Here is a 23,199-nt window from a genome sequence, read left to right as displayed (position 1 = left end):
AGACTTCAAAAAGGATTGCCAGTTGGTGGGAGAAAAATCCTGGCAGAATTAACAAATTAAGTGATGACACAAATCTGCCTTTGTACTCCCACTGTCTGGAATGAAAAACAAAATATTTCTGAAATGCAGAAAATGGGGGGGAAACCTGGCACACAACCTGGGACGTTAAACAGAGCGCGCAGGGAAAGTGTGTTTCATATATGCATTGTTTTCATAATCGTTTTCACTTGCCAAAGTTTGGTTTGCATCAGAGGATGATTATACAATCCACAGTTTATGTTTTCTTCTGAAATATACCCTACAGGGCAAAGGGAAGAGTGCAGGATTGATGGACTCTAGGGAACCCCAGCCATCACCTTGTCTGTGGGCATAGCTAACTGCTAGCATTAGGGTGACTCCTTATAAGAGTCACATGTCCACAACTTCTTGGAGGTGCTCACACAATGTTTCCAGGTAGCCCCTGTAGTGACTATGAAAGGCCCCATCTCCTAATGGTGCATGGCCCATTCGCAGTGTCAAGGGCACTGAAGAGAGATCTTAATGGCATCATCTAAAAATTATCCTTAACCATGAACATAAGACTCTCTTCTGGGGTCACGGGAAGAGGATTCTAAGCAGATGTGCACCAGTCACTTCTGATTGTTAGAACAGTAGTGTTGCTGCTGCTAGTGGCAGCCAAGGCTGATGCATACCAGGCACTATACCAAGCACTTTGCATACATCCTCATATTTATTTCTTGGACAGGTGGCAAGACTTACCCAGCCACACAACACAGCCAGTCATGAGTGAAGCTGGGAGCTGAAACCATCACAAGCCTGAGCATTTCTATTAACAGGGAGCTCATTAACATGTAAGGCGCTCCACAGCTACCTTTAAAGAGTTGCAGAGAGATTTTGGCTCATTATGAGAAATAAATTTCTGAGTACTCTCATGCTATGATAGTTGGAAGTGAGCTCTGTTCTGAAAAAAGACAATTATGGTGCTGTCTTTGGAATCACAGATGTCAAAATGAGATTTTAAATAAGAAAGAAAGAAAAGGCTGCTTAGAGAGCAAGTCCAGTAGGAATCAACTCTTTGGTCTGTTTACCACAGAAGCCTCTGTGAAAATCAAATCTCAAGCCCAATAGATATTTTTTACAAAATAGACTTGTAGCTGCTTTGTTTTCGGCAAGGACAAGAGTCCATGCTCCAAGCCCCCATGGCTCAGGTGCACTCCTTTCTCCCTTTGGCACTCCAAGAAGTACAGTTAGAAAAACAGATAGGAGTCCTACTCCTCACTGCAGAGATTAAAAAAAAAAAAAATCAGACCCCAAATCAGAGAGCTGGGTCCTAGCAAATCCCGATTGGTCCTTATGACAGATATGCTAGACCCTTTACACATCAGCTTCTAGGACCTGGGCAGCATTTCTCTTTATGCTTTAATTTTTCTTTATGGTCCAAGGACTACCAGTTGCATGTACTTAAAGATGACATTGTTAATAACTATAGCTAATTCTTTTCAACAACTAAGAAGGGTCAAGCATTGTTAATACCTGTTAAACACTTAACAGGTATAACAGGTATAAATGTATTTAAACTCTAGGAGGTAGATACTGTTTTATTATTTCCCTATTTCACAGATGAGGAAACTGAGGCACAGAGAGATTAAATAATGTGTCCAGTATGCAAAGGAACTAGGACAAACCCAGGTTGGCCTCTGTCAAGCTTGTGTATTTTCAAGCACTCCACACACCACCTCCCATGCAAAAATAAGATGATGTTAGAAATGAACAATTATCATTATCCCACCTTCCAGAGATACCCACTGTTAACAGGGATATAATCTTATTGGCAATATTTGTTGAAATTTCCAACAGACAGGTGTCTCTTGCTGAGAATTTCATTTCTGGCTCAGATAAAGTCATTTCCTCTCATGGGCATTGCAATAAGAGCATCTGCGATCTATTTGATTTCTTTAGGAGATAATATGCATGAAAGAACTTTAAAAGCAAAACAAAGCAATAACCCATATCATGTCGCCATCCCATTACTTAGCACTCCCTGTTCAAAACAGTTTGCTTTTGAGGCCACCATACTAACTGCAATGCATCTGCCTGGACTTAGCAGAAGGAATGCTCTGCTGAACATTCCCCCTACCCAGACATCAAAAGAGGGTGGCAATGTAAGATTTGTCCAACCAACTTCCTTACTCAGTGAGACTCAGTCTAGTCCTATGACAGATGAGTTTCAAAATTCAGTGAGCACCAGACTCCCCTGGGCGGCTTGTTTAGATGCAGATTCCTGGGCTCTACTCTGTTACTAAGAATTCTATTCCAGCAGCTTTTGAGTCATCCCCAAATCTGCATTAACAAATGAGTAAGGTGACCCATCAAGCACAGTTTAGAAAGTACTGGTTGGGCACTGTCCCTAAGAGCCCAGGAGCCCAAGGTGGCAAAGAGCTTAGCCCTTTATTTTGTGGTTATTCGAGAGACGACTCAAAACTTCGTTTGTTTCACTTTTCTTTTTCTTTTTCTTTTCTTTCTTTTTGTTTGGCAGCACCATGCTGAGCCACCAACATAACACTCCAGTACTCCTTTATTCATTCAGAAAATTTATGAGTCGTGTCATTATGGTTAGTCTGGTGACTGACAGATGATGGCAGGCAAGCGTTTACAACTTTTTTTTACCATAACTTTTATACAGGAGAATTTAAAGCATGAAGTAATGTCAAGAACTGCAACAAACATTTATTGAATGCTTACTGTGGAGCAGGTGTTGTTCTAAGAGCTTTCCAGAGAGTCATTTAATCTTCACCAGCCCGTGACATGGGAACTATTCCTATCTCATTTTACAGATGTGGCAACTGAGGTACAGAGAGGTTAAGTAACTTGCCCAGGATCACACAGCTAGGTAGAGGTAGAGCATGATTTGACTCACTCATCCCACTTTGGCGCCAATGCTCTCAACCATGTTGACCACTAAGCACATGGCTACTTCCTTCCCTTGGCTTATGTGGCCCTGCCTGACTGACCCACCACATACTTCTCTAGGTGCCCCTGAAACCTTTCCTCTCCCTTCCCACCAGCCATAGGAATCACCATAAGCAGGCCTAAATATGCAGCATCCTCTTCTTTCTTTACCCTCAGGGCTATATTTAGGCTTTCTTTTTCCATGAAAGTCCTTCCACCCTGCAATGGACTGGATGTTTTTGTCCTCCTGAAATTATTCTGTTGAGTCCCTAGTCTCCAATCTGATGGTAATAGGAGGCAGGGCTCTTGGGAGCTGGTTAGATCATGAGGGTGGAGCCCTCATTAATGAGATTAGTGCCATTATGAAAAAGGCCCAAGGGAGCTCAGGCATCCTTTACACCGTATGAGGACACAGTGAGAAGACGGCTGTCCACAAACCAGGACGCGAGCCCTCACCAAACACCAAATCTGTCAGTGCCTTGGTCTTGGACTTTCCCACTCCAGAACTGAGAGAAATAAGTGTTGCTGTTTATAAGCCACCCAGTTAGTGGTATTTGAATGGATTAAGATACTGTCACTCTGAGAAGATTAAATGAAAAAAAAAAAGCAGAGGGTCTTCAACTCTACATCCTTCTAAAGGGACACTCAGTATAGGCTCTGAGTGCCAGTAGTGACGAGAAATAGAGAGGATGCAGCAGTCAGGTCTTGAATCAAGGCAGCCAACACTGTCACCACTGAACTACACTCAACTTTCCCTTAACAGCATCAGACTGGCCAGTGGCCTCCATTCCAGGGAACTGGGAACAGCCCTAGTTTGGATTTTAATGTCAGACAACTGGCAGAGACCCACCATGTTCTGCATCAGGGCCATATGCTCCCTGTCATCCAACAGCTTCACTCAGTGGCCCACCAGACTGCCTGCCCTGCTGCCTGGGGACCAACAACAATCTGAATATGTGGTCTGAGCATCAAAAAGCAGGCACTGCCCAGGGTTCAACAGGACAAGGTCTACAGACATGCAGCAGAGTGATGGTGATGGGCTTGCACAGACTTAGGAACATACATACAGCTACCAGCAGGATCCTGCTACAGTTCACTTGTCATTGGCTAAAATGTTCAAAACAGCTGAGGGAAAACATAGATCATGGAAACCTCCTTACCACAATCACTTACTCCTCCAACAGTGTCCAATCCATCTTTGAAGCATTCTCTCTTAGCTCTCTATGTGATTCAAGAAAGCAACAGGATGGCCTCTCTCCCTCCTCTCTCCAAATAAACAAAATTCTCGGGTCTATTCTCCTCACCTCTCTCTCAGAGGTCAGTAAACATCACAGGCTTTATTGCTAGATCCTGAAAGAGCAGGAGAGGCAAACAACACTTCACTTGACAGGAGACAGCAGGAGCCAAGATGGTCTTCAGATCCTGCATATTTAAATCTCATGGAGAATCTGAGACACTGATTTTTTGCCTCTCCACCCTTATCCCACCAAAATGAAGGGCAAGGATAATAGAAATAAGTAACTCAGGTACATGCAAGTGATGCCTTTTCAGGGGAGTAAGGACTGTATTTTAATTTGAAATTAACCTAAAGCTCTGCAGTGCTATAGAACATGGAATACTTGCAATGTAACCTACCTGAGTCCTTTGCCTTCCAATCACTGATTCTAGAACACCCAACAGCCTTTCAGACCTAAGACATTCCCTACATTTTATGTGACTCCTCTTGTAGTGATCTGAGAAAAGGACATGACATTAACCATGTCAAAAGCTAAAAGTTTCTGAAATGCTTTCTAAAGAGGGGTATGCAGTTACCTTTTGACTTCAAAGATTCTCTACCCCCATCTCCTCCCACTCCCAACCTTTAGAAAATGTTCAAGTGTTACTAGTGAGAGAGTCTCTCTGGTCATGTGTCTGCACTATATGAATGCACCACATTCTCTTTTTCTAATTATTATTTTCTCATCTGTCTCAAGATTTTTTTAAAAAGCGATCTGGCAACTGCACACTAGCTATGTTGCAGATAAAAGTGCAAGTCTGCATTAAAAAATAAAAATAAAGACTGCACACCCTAACTTGGATCAGCAAGATTTGTCTGGATGTGCCAGGAGAAAATTTTTTTTGATGTTCTGTGATTTTGCAGCCATTTAAATTTTATTAGCCATTACCAAGCGTATTACCACTGACTATATTTTGCAGTTACAGCCAAGTCCTGGCAATGAGAGCATGCTGGAATGACAGGGGCCCAGGCAACCTGACCACACTCATTCCAGAAACACAGAAACATGACCCCTGCCCCCCAGCTCAGAGTTATTTCATTAAGATTCTCCCCTTGCAGGCAGAGAAAAGGCAGCACACAGTGCTGATGATAATGAAGCTCTCTGGAAGTGGGGAAGAAGACTGGCGAGATGGAATGAAGCTGATATTTGTGCAAAAGAATTGGTTTAAAAGACAACTTTAAGACGACTCCATACCACTCACTTCTCAGCTGGTGACAATATTGGCATTTAAATTGGTAGTTTCCAAGAAAGCAGTGGCAGGTCCCAAACAACAGCTGCTATCACCTAGGAGGAACCAAGGGAGATGGAAGAGGCCTGGTGGGATTCTTGCAGATGCCGTCCAAGTCCCCCTGTCACCACCAGAATAGGATTAGAATGGCACCAGCAGAGATATGTGACAGGAGACTTAACTAAATAATGAAACAAAGGTTCTAAGAAATGGGAGATTTAGTCACTTCAGAAAATGAAACAGTCACTCTTCTCCTGGGAGATACTTAATTGGATAATTTCTTCTCAGTTTTTCTCTAGGCTCCAGGAAGCCTTATCTCAATAGACCTGACTCAACTTCTTCCCAACCAGAGTCTTGGGTCTTCTGTCCCAGCTTCAAGGGAGGGAGCACCGGGACCCCAGGTAGATAGTCTGATTCTTCTCACCTCCTGGGCAGGGGGTGGGGGTGTCAATGGGAACTCGACAGCATTGTAGTTGGAGTGGGGCTCCCCATCCTAGGCTGTCCCCCAGCCCACTCCTCAGAACCAGACTATCAAGAGATCCCTGGATTCCATCTCCTGAAAATGGTTCAGGGAAGAGGAGGTGCTAATTTTGACTAATGTGCTGTAAACCTGAACATCCACAGTATTTCTGAAACAGAACTGTCACCTGTTAGAAAGGAGAAACTATGGAGAATCACCCAGCTCATCTTTGACACCTGAAAAAGCCTGGATCGAAAACTCTCGCCAACCCTGGAGGCTCTCTCTCTTACATGGCACAATGCATCCCTGGGGAAGGCAGAAGATGGAAAAGCGTATCGTATTAAGTGCCTGCTATGCACCAGGAGCCAGCACTTTCATATGTATTCTCACCCTGCCCCTTTTCACATCTGCTCCCATTTCCCAGACGAAGGAACTGAGATTCCAAGAAGAGAAGTGACTAGCTAGGGGCAGAGCTGGGATCGCCACACCGCCAGGAAGAGTACAGCTGACATTGATTGTGTGCTTCCTCTGTGCCAGCTGCTGTTTGAAGGGGTTTCAAGGTTTCAGCTCATTTAACCCTCACAAAAATGCCATGGGAATGATGAGGAAACTGAGGCCAAGTACCTTGCGTAGGTTGCACAGCTCCCAGATGATGGAGTCAGGATTCAATACTGGCAGTGTTGGCTGCAGAGCCAGGTCCTTCTCACTTTGCACCCTGTCTGCTATCCTCTAAGCACAGCACCCAAAGGAAAACATACACACATGGTGCATTTATCTGTTTGGAAATGTTCAGCACCATTGGCTGAAATATCATATGCTAACCATCAGAGAAAATTAGTGCATTTCATTGAATCCAAGATGCCACTGAGTGCAAAGCATGCTACTATTTTATGTACAACTAAGAAAGAAACAACTCTGCCAATTAAATTAGGACACTGTGTTTTCTTAGCCCATTGAAAAATGTGGGGAAAAAATGTGTGTCTCGGAATTTAAAAAACACTGGAGGCCTTAGAATGATCAAGACGGTGAAATGCATGAAAGATGCAGAATGGACATGGTTCTCTGTGAGTGCAAAAAGTAACCTAATATCTGATTTCTCAAGAAAACCTGATAATCTAATTTTTATGTGCAAGCTCTTGCTTTATAAACACAGACAACTAATTATTGTTTTTAGTGTCCTTGTGTAGGACAAACAAAACCTGACAGCAGTCCAAACTGGCTGGGACCCCCAGTTGGAGCCCTCCCAGGTCCCAAACAGGGCTGGAGAGTGGAGAGCTGGTGACACTGTGTGCTTAGTCCACAGCAGCCCCCTCCAGCCCCAGGGCTACTAAAAGCACAGAACTTTCACAGACTGCCATACACACTAACTAGCATTTAGAGTATCCTCACATTATGGAAATGGCCAAATGAAGGCATCAGATTATAGAAGAAAAAAGAGTACATCCACCTGACTTTTAAAATATATATATTTATTTATTTTCTCATTTGAATCACGCTTCCTGCTTTATTGACACACTTGGTTTTGTTCCATAACCACCATGCTACAAAGGCAGAGGTAAAACAATTAACAGCGATATTCCCCAAGTGAATGAAGTGAGCATCCACACAGCTTGGAGACCACCAGGCAGCTAAGTTTGCAAAGGCCTCCTCCGGTGGTAGCTGCTGGTCACTGGGAGCTTTACCTCCTCAATATTTACCCAGTGTAGCAGGTTGAACAGTGCCCTGGGACCTGTGAATGTGACCTTATATTTGGAAATTGGGTCTTTGCTGATATAATGAAGTTAAGATAAAGTCATACAAGATTAGGGTGGGTCCTAATCCAATGATCAGTGTCCTTAAAAAAGAAATCTGGACAAAGAAGCAAAGAGACACAGGGAGAGAACCATGGGATGATGGAGGCAGAGACGGAGTGATGTATCTACAAGCCAAAGAACACAAGGATGGACAGTGTATTAGTCTGTTCTCATGCTGCTAATAAAGACATACCTGAGACTGGGTAATTTATAAAGAAAAAGAGGTTTATTGGACTCTCAGTTCCACATGGCTGGGGAGGCCTCACAATCATGGCAGAAGGCAAAGGAGAAGCAAAGCCACGTCTTGCATGGCGGCATGCAACAGAGCTGGTACAGGGGAACTCCCATTCATAAAACCATCAGATCAGGCTGGATAAAGAAAATGTGGCACATACATACCATGGAATACTATGCAGCCATAAAAAAGAATGAGTTCATGTCCTTTGCAGGGATATGGATGAAGCTGGAAGCCATCATTCTCAGCAAACTAACACAGGAACAGAAAACCAAACATCACATGTTCTCACTCATAAGTGGGAGTTGAACAATGGGTATGCATAGACACAGGGAGGGGAACATCACACACTGGGGCCTGTTGGGGGTGGGGGACGAAGGGAGGGAGAGCATTAGGACAAATACCTAATGCACGCGGGTCTTAAAACCTAGATGACAGGTTGATGGGTGTAGCAAACCACCATGGCACATGTATACCTATGTAACACACCTGCACTTTCTGCACATACATCCCAGAACTTAAAATAAAATTTAAAAAGAACTTACCATGTAACCAAAAACCACCTGTTTCTCAAAAACTACTGAAATAAATTTTTTGAAATGAAAGAAAAAAAAAACCATCAGATCTCGTGAGACTTATTCACTATCATGAGAACAGCACAGGAAAAACCCACCCCCATGATTCAATTACCTCCCACCAGGTCCCACCCATGACCACATGGGGGTTATTACAATTCAAGGTGAGATTTGGGTGGGGACACAGAGCCAAACCATATCAGACAGCTAATCAGTGGCCAAAGTATATCAGACAGCAAATCAGTAGAAGTGAGGACAAGGCAAGGAAGGATCCTCCCCTAGAACCTTCAGAGAAACCATGGCCGGGCCGACACCTTGCTTTAGACATCTAGCCTCCAGAACTGTGAAAGAATAAATATCTGTTGTTCTAAGCCACCCAGTTTGTGGTATGTTGTTACAGCAGCCCTAGGAAACTAATAAAACCAGAAAGATTTGGAGCACTTTGTACTTCCTCCCCTTAGTGTAAAATTACCAACATCTTCAAAAATCTACCAGGGGCCTTTAAGAAAAGTTTGAGTACAGTCAAACGCATGTTAAGTGCAGCCTGACAACCTGGAAACGTCCGTATGTAGGTGGGTGCCTATCAGATGCCCACCTCAAACTTCATGCTGTGATTCCAACATCTGAACTGAAAGTCTGTCCTCATCATAGGCCACGAGGCACAAAGAGCACATCTGGAGTGGCAAGAGGGGGTCAGGAAGACAGTAATTTTTGCAAGTTCTAGGCCTACAATGCTGAAGGCCATAGGGAGTGGTGCTGACTTCAGGCCAGTGTGGTGAAGGTGGAAAAGACTACATACTCATGGAGGCTGAGAAGCCTGAGCGCTGAAGCAAAATATCGTCATTAAAATCCACTTAGGTGTTTAATTGTGCAGGGCTCCAGCAGAGCTGAGAACAGCGGATGGCAGCCACTCTGGGGGTGGGTGCCCACTGCAGGTCCATTAAGACATAGGTCCCCATCTGAATGCAGAAGAGGTACCTCCAAGCTTCCTTCCCTGCAACCTCAAGAGCCTGGCTCACCTCAGCCCCTCAAATGTTTGTTTCCTTCCCTTTTGCACCAGTTTGGGCATCTGGCTGGCTCCCTGGAGCTCTAAGCTAAAAGCTATTCCATGTGAGCTCATGAATGTGTGTCCAAGACTGGACAGTGAAAAGCAGATACTGACCTAGCAGATGAAGGTGTTTCTGTGGCACAGGCTCTCAAACTAAGAGCAAGAAAAGACCGGGTGTGGGAAGGGGAAGTGGAGGATGGAGGTGTTGGGAACAGGCGAGTAATAACTCCCAGCATTGCGCTGGCCAGGAAATGTCACCAGTATACATGTGTTTGAGGGAATAGGGTCAGCTAGCATTCACTGAATGCTTAACTCACACCAGGCACCAGCTACAAGCCTCATATTAGCTCATGTCAGACTCACAGAGCTGATCTTCACCTTCTCTGCACCAGGAAACAATACCTATTGTTTAAATCCAGTCCTTTCTAACTGGCTTAGGGCCTGGACACAGCACTTACTAGATGTTTGAAACATCACCCCTGAAATATCACATCTCTGGGATAGGCACTGCTATTATCTCCATTTTACAGATGAGAAAATAGGTGCATGGTAAGCCCCGGGGCTGCACATGTCATAAATGGAAGCTGGGGGGAGAACTCAGTACTGTCTGGGCCCAAAGCCCCTGTTCTTAACCATAGCATTAATGGTTTTGCATTTAAGACTAAAGAAATTTAGTGAAGTGAGGATCATGCCAGGAATTAGGTGAGACATTTAAAAACCAAATACAAACAGAATGACTCAATGAGAAAAGAAGCAACGCTAATATACATAGGTCTTGGATTTCCCGCACACCGTAAGCGCTGTGAAAGAGCATGTCTTTTCATTCTGAAGTGTTTAATGGACAGAGCTTTAAACCACGATATTCTCTAGACCCTTCAGAGTGCCAGTTATGTTTTCTGAGGCTTAACTCCTTCAGAAGGCCCTTGGAATTCAGCCCTTGGCTAGCAGTGGCTTGCCAAGAACCAAGATGCAGAAAAAAAACCGGACATCTCACTCATACGAGAAAGCCAATCTTTGGCACTCCTTGGCTTGCAGGTGCCTCCCTCCAGTCTCTGCCTCTGTTGTCACATGGTCTTCTTCCCTCATATCGTCATATTATCGTCTTATAAAGACAACATTCACATTGGATTAAGGGCCCACCCTACTCCAGTACAACCTCATCTTAACTAATTACATCCACAAGGACCCCCATTTCCAAATAAGGTCACATTCTGAGATACCGGGGGTTTGGATTTCAACATATCCTATATCCTTTTGGAAGATACAATTTGACCCATAACAGTGAGATTCTTACTTGCAAATTGTTAAAGGAAAAAAATGAAAGCAGGATGTCTGCAGACGTCAGCCTGTTAGACAGCTGCGGGAAGCTATCATTCACCATATAATAATTTTTGGGGTTTGTTTTGAGATAGGGTCTCACTCTGTCACTCAGACTGGAGTGCAGTGGCACAATCTCAGCTCACTGCAACCTCCACCTCCCAGGTTCAAGTAAATCTTGTGCCTCAGTCTCCCAAGTAGCTGGGATTACAGGCTCCCGCCAACACATCTAGCTAATTTTTGTATTTTTAGTAGAGTCAGGATTTCACCATGTTGCCCAGGCTGGTCTCAAATTCTTGGGCTCAAATGATCTGCCCACCTTGGCCTCCCAAAGTGCTGGGATTACAGGCATAAGCCACCATGCCCAGCCTATAATAATTTTTTTTTTTTAAACAAAGGAGATAGTTTGATGGTCGTATTAGTTTGCTAGGGCTGCCATAACCAAGTACCACAAATTGGACAGCTTCAACCACAGAATTCACTGTCTCACAGTTCTGATGGCCAGGAGTCTGAAATCAAGGTGTTAGCAGGGTTGATTCCCTCTGGGGGCTGTGATGGAAGGATCTGTTCCAGGCCCTCTCCTTGGAGTGTAGACAGCTGTCTTCTTGCTCCAAGTCTTCACATCATCTTCCCTCTGTACATATTTCTGCTTCCAAATTTCCTTTTCATAAGGACTCCAGTCGTATTGGATTAGGACCCACCTAACAACTTCATTTTTACTTGGTTACCTTTATAAAACTCCATCTTTAAATAAAGTCACATTCTGAAATACTGGGGGTTAGGACTTCAACACAGGAAAATTGTGGGAGAAGGCTGGGCTATAATTCAACCCAAAATGATAGTGTTGTGCCAGTTCTGCTTTCTACAGAGTGGTGGGGAGAACTGAGCCCACTGCAGCTGCACACAATGACTGACAGGTTGCCTTTCTAAGCCACAGCTCATCAGCCAACACATCCCCTTCTTTGAGAAATGACAGAACAGCCCAAAAGAAGCAGCAGCAAGCTCTATCCATCCTATGAAAGCTTCCTGATTTCCAGAGGCATTTTGTGTGTGGAGCCGGCATTAGGTGCCCTAGAGAAACAGCTGAATTCCTGGTAAAGCTTAGAAAAGGTAAAGGATAACTCAGAATCCAACTTTTTCCCCACATCTCTACTTGCCCTGCAGTGCAAGTTTAAAAGAAAATATATGTGGCACCACCTAGAGGCAGAAGACGAGGCAGATGCTAAAAAGGAAAAGAGGAAGAGTATGGAGCCTGAACAATCTCAACCCCAGCTTTCTTGCTCTTATATTTCGTGGTGATCATTTGCCCAAACTTGCCCTCTCAACCCTATCTCATGGATTTATGCCTTTACACCAGAGCAATAATAACACATGTTCAAGAAACAGTCAGGAACAGTAAAAGCAAGTAAAATTCAAATCCCATTTTTGCACCTACTTTTCTATCTCTGGATTTGGAGATTCATTAATATTTTATCATTTAACAAAGTCCTCAAATTTATCCCTCCTCCACACCCCCCCACCAAACACACCCACCAAACATAAAGGGCCAGGTCTGTACATGCAAAGTCAAAGACATCAATCAGTGTAACTTTCCAAAGAAGAAAATGAACCGCCTTGGGAAGACGACCCCAAACATTCAAGATCCCCTCAACCACTTGGTTAGAACACGGAGAGACAGCAGCTAAAATCAACACAGAACTGGAAAAATATCTTAAGGCTCTTGACCCCTGGTCCCCTGTGGGTTCTGGAAATTTGGACTGCTGCTTTATTACAGAGGGGAGCACTAATCAAAGGACAGTCTCTTCAAGGAAAACATTTCAGAGACTCCCAGGACTAACGGCCATGTAAATATTCATTTCTATAAGAAACCATTATCGACGTTTTTAGAATCTTTTTAAAAAGCAGGTTTGACATGATAATATGTCATGATAGCAGTAAGATTCCATTTCAGCAGGGTAACAGATACCTAGAGAAAAAAACTGAAAGCCCCCACTGGGGGTCTCTGATGGAGGAAGGTTATGGAGACTTATTTTCCGGGCCAACAGGCAAGCTCCATGTAATCGCTCTACTGCTCAATTTCCTCATCTGGAGATGACACCAGCCGGTTACTAATAAGGCTTCCGCAATAATCAAATGAATCAATAGAATGTAAAATGCCTGGGATAGTGTGGCCTAGAGGAAGCTCTAATAAGCTCTCCTCATAATCAGGACTTCCATGGAGCTTCCTCGTTTTTGTAAAACATTATCTTTATTCCTTTTATTTTATTTTTAAGTTATTTGGATAAAACTATCACTGAGGGCACTCCACTAACCAAGAACAGAAATATACTTAAAGTGTCCCAAAATGAGCCTCTTCTACAGATTCAAGAGGCAGAAAATCTAATGTCTTAACTCAGCTGGAAATTAATATTAGTCCATCAATAGGTATCTCACAAAGAAATAAAACTAGTAATTAGAGGTAAGGGAAAACACTCAATCTAGCTAGATAATTTTTTTTTAATTAAAAAAAGTAACTTTTCAATTACTAAATTAACCAGAAAAATATTTTTTAAAGATATTACCCAGGGCTGCCAAGACTAAAATAAAGTCATAGTTTTCACATGTTGCCAACAAACTGGTGCAAACCTTTAGCAAAACAAGTCGGCAGTCAGTGTCAAGAGCCAGAAAAGGCGCCTTCCCTCCAACCCAGTAATTTTAATTCTGAGAATTTAGCCTAAGCAAATTTCTCAAAACACAGGGAAAGTCATGTCCACCCTCCTGTTCACAAGTGAGCACTGTTTCCCATAGTGGAAAACTGGAAAGAAGAGAAATGCCAAATTATGTGTAAATAAACCATATTATAGCAAGTTAATGGCACTAAAAATGATAAAGAGAAAAATGGGGGGAGATACAGAAAAACTGTTAACAGGTTGAAATGTTACATGAGAAAATGTCAAAATATAAAACTGTACACCCCTGGCGATTACACTGGGGAAAAGCCTGAATGAGAACTTCCAGGATGCCAATAGTGGATCTGAGTACAGATGCTTTTCCTCCTTCTCTGCCCTCAATTTTTACAATATGTGATCTTATTACCGTCACGATTAAAAAAAAAAAATCTTCCTGTCTGGTAAAAATCCTTCCTCTGCTGTGGATACAGAAGAGCTGCTCACTGCCTCATATCCCACCATGACACACCTCTCCAGGCTCTTTCTTGCCCTTTGAAAAGGGCAAGAATTCTCTTTTTTAAGAAGCGTATTATCTTTCCAATGCCAAAGCTCCACAGGGCACTTGAAGTAATCACCTCTCCGAGGCGAGAACACTGCCACCTTCACTCACCTCCCCTTAAGTACCCAGTTGCTCCAAAGAATCAGAGAAAGGGCTTTGTAGCTCATAAGCAAGACACAGAACCAGTCTCCCTCCCTCCGGGAAGGTGGCAGAAATTCCACATCAGCCGTTTCCATCATCCTTGAAAAGGTTGTCAAGTTGGTCACCCTGGAGACCTCAGCCCTGTCCACCCTGACTCTGGCTGAAACCATTGTATATTTCTGTCGTCTGGTTATGCATAAGTTCTTTAAATTATCCTAAACATTTTGACCAGCAGAAGTAAAAGTGCAGAAGAGACTGAAACAGAAGAGACTGAAACGTAGGGGGATGGTTAAGTTACAGTGTCACTACTTGACCGAGCATTAGGCAGCCTCCCAAAACAACTGTGAATCCTCAATATAGAATGTGGCCAAGGGCCTCTAATGTTAAGTAGAAAAAAGCAGGTAATTGAACGGTATTTCCCCATGACAACGACCAAATAAAATAGTTGATACAGATTTAACCAATAATAGTTAATGTTTACAAGCCACTTACTGTATACAGGCACTGTGCTGTGTGCTTCATACAGGTTAAAATTTCACAACACTGTTAAGTATCAGAAGCCTTATTACCCCCATTTTGGAGAGGAGGAAATTGAGGCACCAGAAGGTTAAAGAATTCTCTTTAATCCTCCCAAAGGCTAAAGTTTAGAACATTCTGGTAAGTTTCCCACGATCACACAGCCCCCTAAGGGGGAAGAAGGGCTCTGATTTTGACACAAATCGGCCTTCTCAAGGGCTCACACCCTCAACTCCTAGGCTGAAAGGGAATATATAAGAAATTTTAGGCCGGGCGCGGTGCCTCACACCTGTAATCCCAGCACTTCGGGAGGCCGAGGCGGGCGGGTCACGAGGTCAGGAGATCCAGACCATCCTGGCTAACACGGTGAAACCCCGTCTCTACTCAAAATACAAAAAATTAGCCGGGCGTAATGGCGGGCGCCTGTAGTCCCAGCTACTCGGGAGACTGAGGCGAGAGAATGGCGTGAGCCCGGGAGGCGGAGCTTACAGTGAGCCGAGATCACGCCACTGCACTCCAGCCTGGGTGACAGAGGCAAGACTCCGTCTAAAAAAAAAAAAAAAGAAAGAAATTTTAAATGAAAGTAGAATTTGTTTTAGAAAAGGGACTTTTTCTCCTTCCCTCTACTGTCTAAACTTTCTAATGTTCTGTTTTCACGATTTAAAGACAAAAAAAGAAGGGCTACAGAGAGAGGTTAATGTATGTTTGGGGCGCATGGTTTTTTAATTATGTTTTGCTCAAAGGACTAAATAAATGCCACTCAAACCTCCACCACACTTGGGGGCTAAGGGTAGGAAGTCAGGGGAAAAAAATAATGGAGAATAGCCAAGAATGAGCCTGTTCCAAACCAAACCAAGCAGCTCCAGGCAGCTGCCGGCAACATCTTTTTAAAAAACATTTGCTCTCCACCATGTCTTCCAGTTTGAGCATGAATTCTAAAATCATGAGACTGGAGTGACAGGACACAGAATGCCATAGAATGCACTAATATCACACAGCTGCTACTGACAAAGCTGGGCATACAATTTAGGAATCAACTCCTTAATCCTGCGTTCTTTCAGAAACTGATCATGTGCCAAACATTCCCAGGTCAGCTAACAACAATCCGTATGTGCCGAAGTTGAAATATACACCGTATCTCAAAAATGGTAACTTGGCACACTTGTACAGTGTTTAATAAATCCTCAAAACCAGACAGATGACAGAGCTCACACATACTATGTCATTTGCTCAGATTACTAATGTTATAGCTCTAGTAATTCTGAGGCCATGTTAGAAACAGAGAAAAGCTAAAATAGACATAATAATACTTTTAAAAAATAATTCTGCAGGCCGGGCTTGGTGGCTCACATCTGTAATCTGTAATCCCAGCACGTTGGAAGGCGGAGGTAGATGGATTACTTGAGCTCAGGGGTTCAAGAGCAACCTAGGCAACATGGTGAAACCCTGTCTCTACAAAAAATAAAAATACATTAGCCAGGCGTGAGGGCGCACTCCTGTGGTCCCAGCTACTAGGGGGGCCAAAGTGGGAGGATCACTTGAGTCCAGGAGGTCGAGGCTGCAGTGAGCTGTGATCATGCCATTGCATTCCAGCCTGGGCTGGAAAACAATAAACAAACAAACAAACAAACAATTCTGCAAAAATAAAAATTCAGTGTGTATAGTGATCAATTCAGAAAGATCATATGAAACAAGCAGTATGAAATATTCTCCCCAAATAACACACCCCCAATTTTCCCATCCCAAAAACTTCTCTGAAGGGCAGGAGCAGGCACTGGGGATACGGGACCCCTTGGATGGGCAAAGGACCAGTTTCAGAGGGGGCAGCTTGCTCCAGAGGTGTGTGAACTCCAAAGCCAGTGCCCCTTCCCATGCGTCAATAGACTCGGCCCAAATTCTGGTCAGAAATATGTTAAAAATTCAAATGACTGGCTGGGCACAGTGGCTCATGCCTGTAATCCCAGCACTTTGGGAGGCTGAGGTGGGCGGATCATGAGGTCAGTAGTTTGAGACCAGCCTGGCCAACATGGTAAAACCCCGTCTCTAATAAAAATACAAAAATTAGTTGGGCACGGTGGTGGGTGCCTGTACTCCAGCTACTCAGAAGGCTGAGGCAGGAGAATCGCTTGAACCCGGGAGGTGGGGGTTGCAGTGAGCCGAGATCACACCACTGCACTCCAGCCCCGGGTGACAGAGCAAGACTCCGTTTCAGGGGGAAAAAAAAAGTTCAAATGATTAACCTGTCTTCAGCTATTTCCTCAGCTGGCTTCCAGGGAGACAGCAGGCTCAGAGCCAGGACACATAGTTCTCCTGTCAGACAGGCCACGTGGCCTGGTGCCCAAAGCACATGAAAGAGCCAGGAACCATCGTCCAGTCATGTGGTCTCAAGGCAATCCCCTGTGAGACAACCCTGTGCCCACCACTTGTCAGTCATACTTCCTACCTACCAGAGCACCCAGGAGGACAACCACACAGGGCACCATGGCCAAGCTCACTCTGCAGAGACAAACTGAAGAGGAAGAGAAATACACCTCTGCAGGGCAGGGAGCAGGATCATTTGACACCACGGACCCCTCTCAACTCACATCCCCGGTGCCTCTTTTCTCGTAGATGATCATCAACCCAAATCTCATGCACGTTTCGGCGTCATGAAACAGGTAAAGGGCAGAAAAGGAGGTGGGGTGGAAAGGATCACAAAACCATTTGATCCTGGTGGTGCCCATTAGAAGATGATGTCCCCAGCAAAGCTCAAGCCATATCTATCGGCAGAGAAAAGGGGATGGGAAAGCACGTTACTATGTATTCAGTGCCAACTCCATGCTGAATACTTGGCAGGATGCTACGCCTCATTTAATCATCAAGAAAATTCCACGGTGCTCTGTAAGATGGTCACCAGCATGGACTCTGGTGTCAGGCAGCCCTGGGTTCCCAAGTCCAATGTGCCACTTGCTGGTTTTAAGATGCTGCAGCCACATAACCTCTGGGATGCTCAGTTGGCTCGTACATAAAGCGAAGGCAAGGACGGGACTCCAGGGTAGGGATTAGTAGAGCCTGATGGCAAAACCTTCTGCTCTCTCAAAGCGTTGGCTCCACCACCACCAAGATCCCTGTGTCTACACAGAGCATGTGACTCTGAGATGGAGATACAGCAAAGAAGCAGGACTGCTGGCAAGAGGCACAAAACCACCAGCTTGCAGCAAGCAGAGTGTGCAGGGTCTAAGCCAGCTCAGGACCCGCTCCCCTCTGCCCCAGGATGGCTGCCACCCCACCCCAGCAAAGGGCCAGGCCACTCACGGCACTCCTTCTCATCACTCTTGTCGAAGCAGTCAGGCAGCCCGTCACACTGCCAGGCGCCCGGGATGCACCGTCCATTGCTGCACATGAAGTTGCCTGGTATGTTGCACTCGTTGGTGAAGTTGTTCCCGGGGAGCAGCTGGCTCTCTGTCAGAGAGAGGGGACAGGTCAGACGGCACAGCAACAGCAGGGACCTCAGCGCCCCTCAACTGAAAGGTGTGTGGTTTGGTATAGGTGAGACTTCCGGTAGGTGACTCAACCTCTCTGACCTTCAGTTTCCTCATCTGTGAAATGGACTAATAATCTGCCCCAGTCCACCTCCAGAGATTCTGAGAGGACTAAATGGAGAAATACACGGAACAAACATACTTAAATGTCAGGCACAAAATGGCTGTTCACTAACTTTTTTTCTTTCTCCATCAAAGACTGGTTGTAAAATCCAAATGTTCTTTTCTGGCCATCAGCAGTGGTTAAAAATTAAAATTCTAGACAGGAGTGATCACTGGACTCCCAATGTCTCCAACAGTAGGAACTGCAAGATCTTTCCAGGCCTCACACACCAGGCCCTTACAATCACAGAATCCTTGAAGTTGGGCCAAGTTGGAAGGAATACCAGGAGATCATTTCACTCTAGGAAACAGGAGCCCAGACCCATAAAACCAACCTGCCTGAGGTGGCACAGGTAGAAAAGGCCACATTGAATCTTGAACTTGGGATTTGTAACCTCCACCAGGGTCCCAAGGTCATGGAATTGCCTTCCAAGAGTTACTGGAAGCTGAGAACCAAGCTGCAAGTTCAGATTCAACTCCACTGAACATGGTCATAAAGTGCCAAAGCCCCCAACCCGAACAGCCAACCCTCAGGCTAGAAAGCAAATACAGAACACCAGTGCTGTGGCGGTGGAGGTGGGCAGGGTGCTGAGTTCATCTACCAGTGGACCCTGGGGGAGATTTTCAAGGGAGCCAGGATCTGATCGATCTGACCAGTCTGATCCATTGTGATCAATGGCTGAGAGATAAGGAGCCATGTGAGTAAAAGAGTTTTGGGGAAAAGCAGGAAAAAAAAAAAAAGACCACTCCTTCAGCACACCACAACTCCAGAGCTCCCTCCTGAGTCATTCCATAAGCATTTACTGGACATTTATGACCAGATACTTGTGCTATGTTCTAAAGATGCAGAGATAAAGGCTAGGGCTTATTATACCTTTAGGCTGGAAAGGCACACACAGCAAAATAAGAAGAGGGATGTCTAGACCCACCTGGGGGTAGCAGAAGAGAAGGTCCATGATTCTCTTTCATAAACCTTGCCAAAGAGAAGCATCTCTAGATTTCCAGATCCCTAACATCATATCCTCCTACAGGCCACTATCCTTTATGCGTGCTATTCTTTTTACCAGGGATGCCCTTCGGCTTGCTGGGTCTCCCAGTAAATCCATACACACCCTTCAGCAAACAAATATGTCGCCTTTCCTCTGACGTGTCCCCTGGCTTTTCCAAACACAGATGAGCACTAACTCTGTAGTCTGGTGATAGTACCACTGGGGTGATACTAAACATATTTTATAACTAGAACAAGCGGGCAACAACCAATTGCAATGGACACCGTCACAGGCAAGCAACACCCCACCGGCCTTGGTGCATGGAATTTCCCTTGTAGACCATCTGCTGCATTATACAGAATTAATAATGCACATGCACGTTTCATTACTGAAAATGAGCTTTCATCGCTCACTGGAGAACTCTAGGAGAGAAACTACAATGAGGGGCTCTACCCTGCCCAACTGCCCACATCAGAATCCTAGAAATCTCCCTTGTCCCCTCCTCAATCTATCAACCCCTATATGTGGCCAGTCCCCGAGTCTCCATTGCCACAGTTGCGACTCCAGCCAAAGCAGCCACCCTTTCTTACAGGGATTGCTGCACAGCACAACTTCCCAACTTGGCCCCCCTGCCTGCCATCTTGCCCCTCTCCAACCCACTCTCCCCTCTGTGGCCAGAAGGATCTGTCTAAACACCAAATGAATCATTTCTTAACTTTAAAAGGTCATTGAATGGCTCCCTGGTGTCCTTAAGATAAAGTCAAAATTCAAATAAATCAAAAAAGATTCCGAGAAAGAGGGTAGCATCTACAGTGGATGTTGATAGACACACAGAGATAAAAAGTAAGCACCCTTCAGGTCTAGAGAACAGTGTCAGCAAAGACTCTGTGCAGGAAGACGTAGCCCAGAGCATGGAACAACATGGAATTCAAAAATCATGCAGCTCTGATTGTTAGGAAATGCAAAGGTTTTATGCTACTATTTCTCCTATTCTGCTGCGATTTCTCCTATTGTAGTGCAAAGTCAGCCATCCCTAATTAATCATGATGCTCTGTTCCACCGAGCCAAGAATCAATATGAGACTCCCTCTCAAGACCGGACTCCAGAAAGCCACCAACAACCCTGAGAAGAACATGAAACCAATTCACCATCTCCAGGCAAGGGCTTGAGGGGGACCCTAGAAGGGCAGCCAGGTACTGGATACTAGCCAGACAACGAATGCTCAACCCAGAAAACCCCCACATTCCAGCTGTTTGCTAACAACTGCTCTGTTGTTAGAGAACTGCTCTGTTGTTAGAGAACTGCTCTGTAGCAGAGAACTCTTCAGGGGCCTGGAATGTAACGGTCATTCTGCTTTGTTTGGAAATACTTACACTTGCATTTGTAGAGTTAGCTCCTCGAAGGCAAGCCCCCCTGGAAACGTCACTGCAACTATGAAATCTTGTTCTGATAAACAGATTTCTGGAGTGGGAAAATTGGCCAGATTAGATTCCAAGGTACTTGCTCTGAGAGTCAATAAGGCTGGCGGCACATGAACTTGACAAATGGATGGGTGGATGCAGAGACTAAATACCATGTCTGTTACACACAGGTGGTCCTGCCAGCCATGGGGCTCAAAGTGCTTTCTCAGCAGGACCAGGGATCCTGGGGCCTGGTGAACAATAACAGAGAAGCACATGCTTTTTGCTCTTCTGAGCAACTGCATTAGGCATGCAGCTGGTGCACAGCTGCGTGCTTTAGGGAAGTGACATCATCAAACTCAAAGCATGAAGAGGGCCGGTAACGGTAGCTCACACCTGTAATCACAGCACTTTGGGAGGCCGAGGCGGGTGGATCACTTGAGGTCAGGAGTTTGAGACCAGCCTACCAACATGGTGAAACCCCTTCTCTACTAAAAATACAAAATTAGCCGGGTGTGGTGGTGCACACCTGTAATCCCAGCTACTTGGGAGTCTGAGGCAGGAGAATCGCTTGAACCCGGGAGGCAGAGGTTGCAGTGAGCCGAGATCACACCACTGCACTCCAGCCTGGGCAACAAGAGCAAAACTCTGTCTAAAAAAAAAAGGCATGAGGAGAAACTAAGGCAAAGGCAGGTTAAATCTTATTGATTCTGTCTTCAAAAACCTGCCTCAAACCCATCCAATTTGCATCACTCAACTGGCACCACCCAATCCAAGCCGCCATTATCTCTTGCCCTTTTCAACCATGGGTTTTCAACAGGTATCAATTTTGCCCCCCTGGGAACATATGGCACTGTCTGGAGACATTTTGGGTTGTCATGATGGGGAGATGGGGGTGCTATTGGCATCTAATGGGCAGAGTCCAGAGATGTTGCTATACCTCCTGCAATACACAAGACAGCCCCCACAATGAAGAGTCATCCCGCTGAAAATGTCAATAGTGCTGAGGTTGACAAACCTTAGTTTCTTAATTAAAAAACCTTTGGACTTCTCACTTCTCACTCCTTCCAGGTCCTTCTCTTCACACAGAGTGAGATTTTAAAATGCACTGATGGGTTCTCTGTGTCCTCAGAATAAATCTAAAACTCTGGCCATAGTTTACAAAGCCCAGCATGGTCCAGTTGCTGCCTGCTTCTAGATATTCATTTCGAACCATCTCCTGCAACACACCTCAGTGCCCCCTGCTGTGAGGCCTCCAGATGTGCTGTTTGCTGACCCCGGACATTCTTCCACCTACCTTTCATCTGTGTAACGGGCTCAATTGTGTCCCCCCAAAATTTACATGTTGAAGTCCTAAACCCTAGAACCTTCGAATGTGACTGTATTTGGAGATGAGGATCTTTAAAGAGGTAATGAAGTTAAAACAATGGCATTAGGGTGGGCCCTAATTCCATATGACTGATGTCCCTCTAAGAAGACATCAGGAAAGAGACCATGTAAGAGGGAAGACCATGTGAGGACACAGGGAAAAGACGACCACTCATAAGCCAAGGAAGAGGGGCCTCAGAGGACACTAATCCTGCACCTCCATCTCAGACTTCTAGCCTCCAGCACTGTGGGAAAACAAACTTCTGTCATTTCAGCCACCCAGTCTGTGGACTTTGCTATGTTAGGCTGGTGCAGAAGTAACTGCATAATGCACAAGGCAATTACTTCTGCACCAACCTAACAGCAGCACGAGCAAACTAATACACTTGGCTAACCTCATTCATCCAGACCTCAGCTTACATCACTTCTTCAGGTCCCTTCATGGACACTCAGTCTAAAGCTGGTCCCCCTGTTTTTCACACTGGTAGTGTCCTGTTTTCCTTTAACCCAGCTTTTGCTTACTGGTGTGTCTGTACTGTCTCTCCATCTAGACTGAACACTCCGTGAAGGCAGAGAGGCACTGTTTTGTTCAACTCTGCACAATGGGCACCTGATCACTCTGTAGGTCTCCAATAAATACTTATAACCACTCTAAGAAGAAAGCCAAGTGTTCAGTCACTAATTTATTTCCTCCCTTTCCCCCATACTCTTCCCTAGAAAGTTCCACCTTCCCCTTGCCTCATCCCCCTAGAATGTGAGTGGAATCTGTACATACATAGTTAAAATAAGGGACATGGGGGTGTCTGGATTTGTACAAGTAAATCACTACCCAGTCTGCTTTAAAAGAGGTTAGAAATCTTTTCAGGCCGACAGCAGGACTTTCTAGTGGCTGAAATATTTATCCCATCTTAGTGCCTTGGGACACATTTAGAATCCAAAAAAGACAAGCATTAGCACGAAGTTGGCTAGCTGGGGTTTCTCCTCCTCCCTTCTCTTTTTTTCATTAAGCTGAAAAATGAAAAAGAGTTGCCCATTTTCACTGCAGCACATCACTTACTTAAAATAACTACACC

At 44.8% G+C, this 23,199-nt stretch overlaps 1 protein-coding gene across 3 annotated transcripts in view; it reads right to left on the bottom strand.

The window, feature by feature from the left end:
- Positions 1 to 23,199, bottom strand: part of LDLRAD3 (low density lipoprotein receptor class A domain containing 3) — a 287,200-nt gene that overhangs the window by 177,005 nt on the left and 86,996 nt on the right. For 2 of the 3 annotated variants that reach the window (XM_034932403.3, XM_055094282.2), the window contains exon 2: positions 18,041 to 18,187. The exons of the other annotated variant lie outside the window; for it this stretch is intronic. In XM_034932403.3, the coding sequence (XP_034788294.2) occupies positions 18,041 to 18,187 (147 nt within the window). The remainder of the gene's footprint in view (positions 1 to 18,040; positions 18,188 to 23,199) is intronic. 3 annotated transcript variants of the gene reach the window in all.

Source organism: Pan paniscus, chromosome 9, assembly GCF_029289425.2.
Source record: "Pan paniscus chromosome 9, NHGRI_mPanPan1-v2.0_pri, whole genome shotgun sequence".
Taxonomy (NCBI): Eukaryota; Metazoa; Chordata; class Mammalia; order Primates; family Hominidae; genus Pan; species Pan paniscus.
Note: the sequence above shows the minus strand (reverse complement) of the source record. Positions and strands in the feature narration are given on the sequence as shown.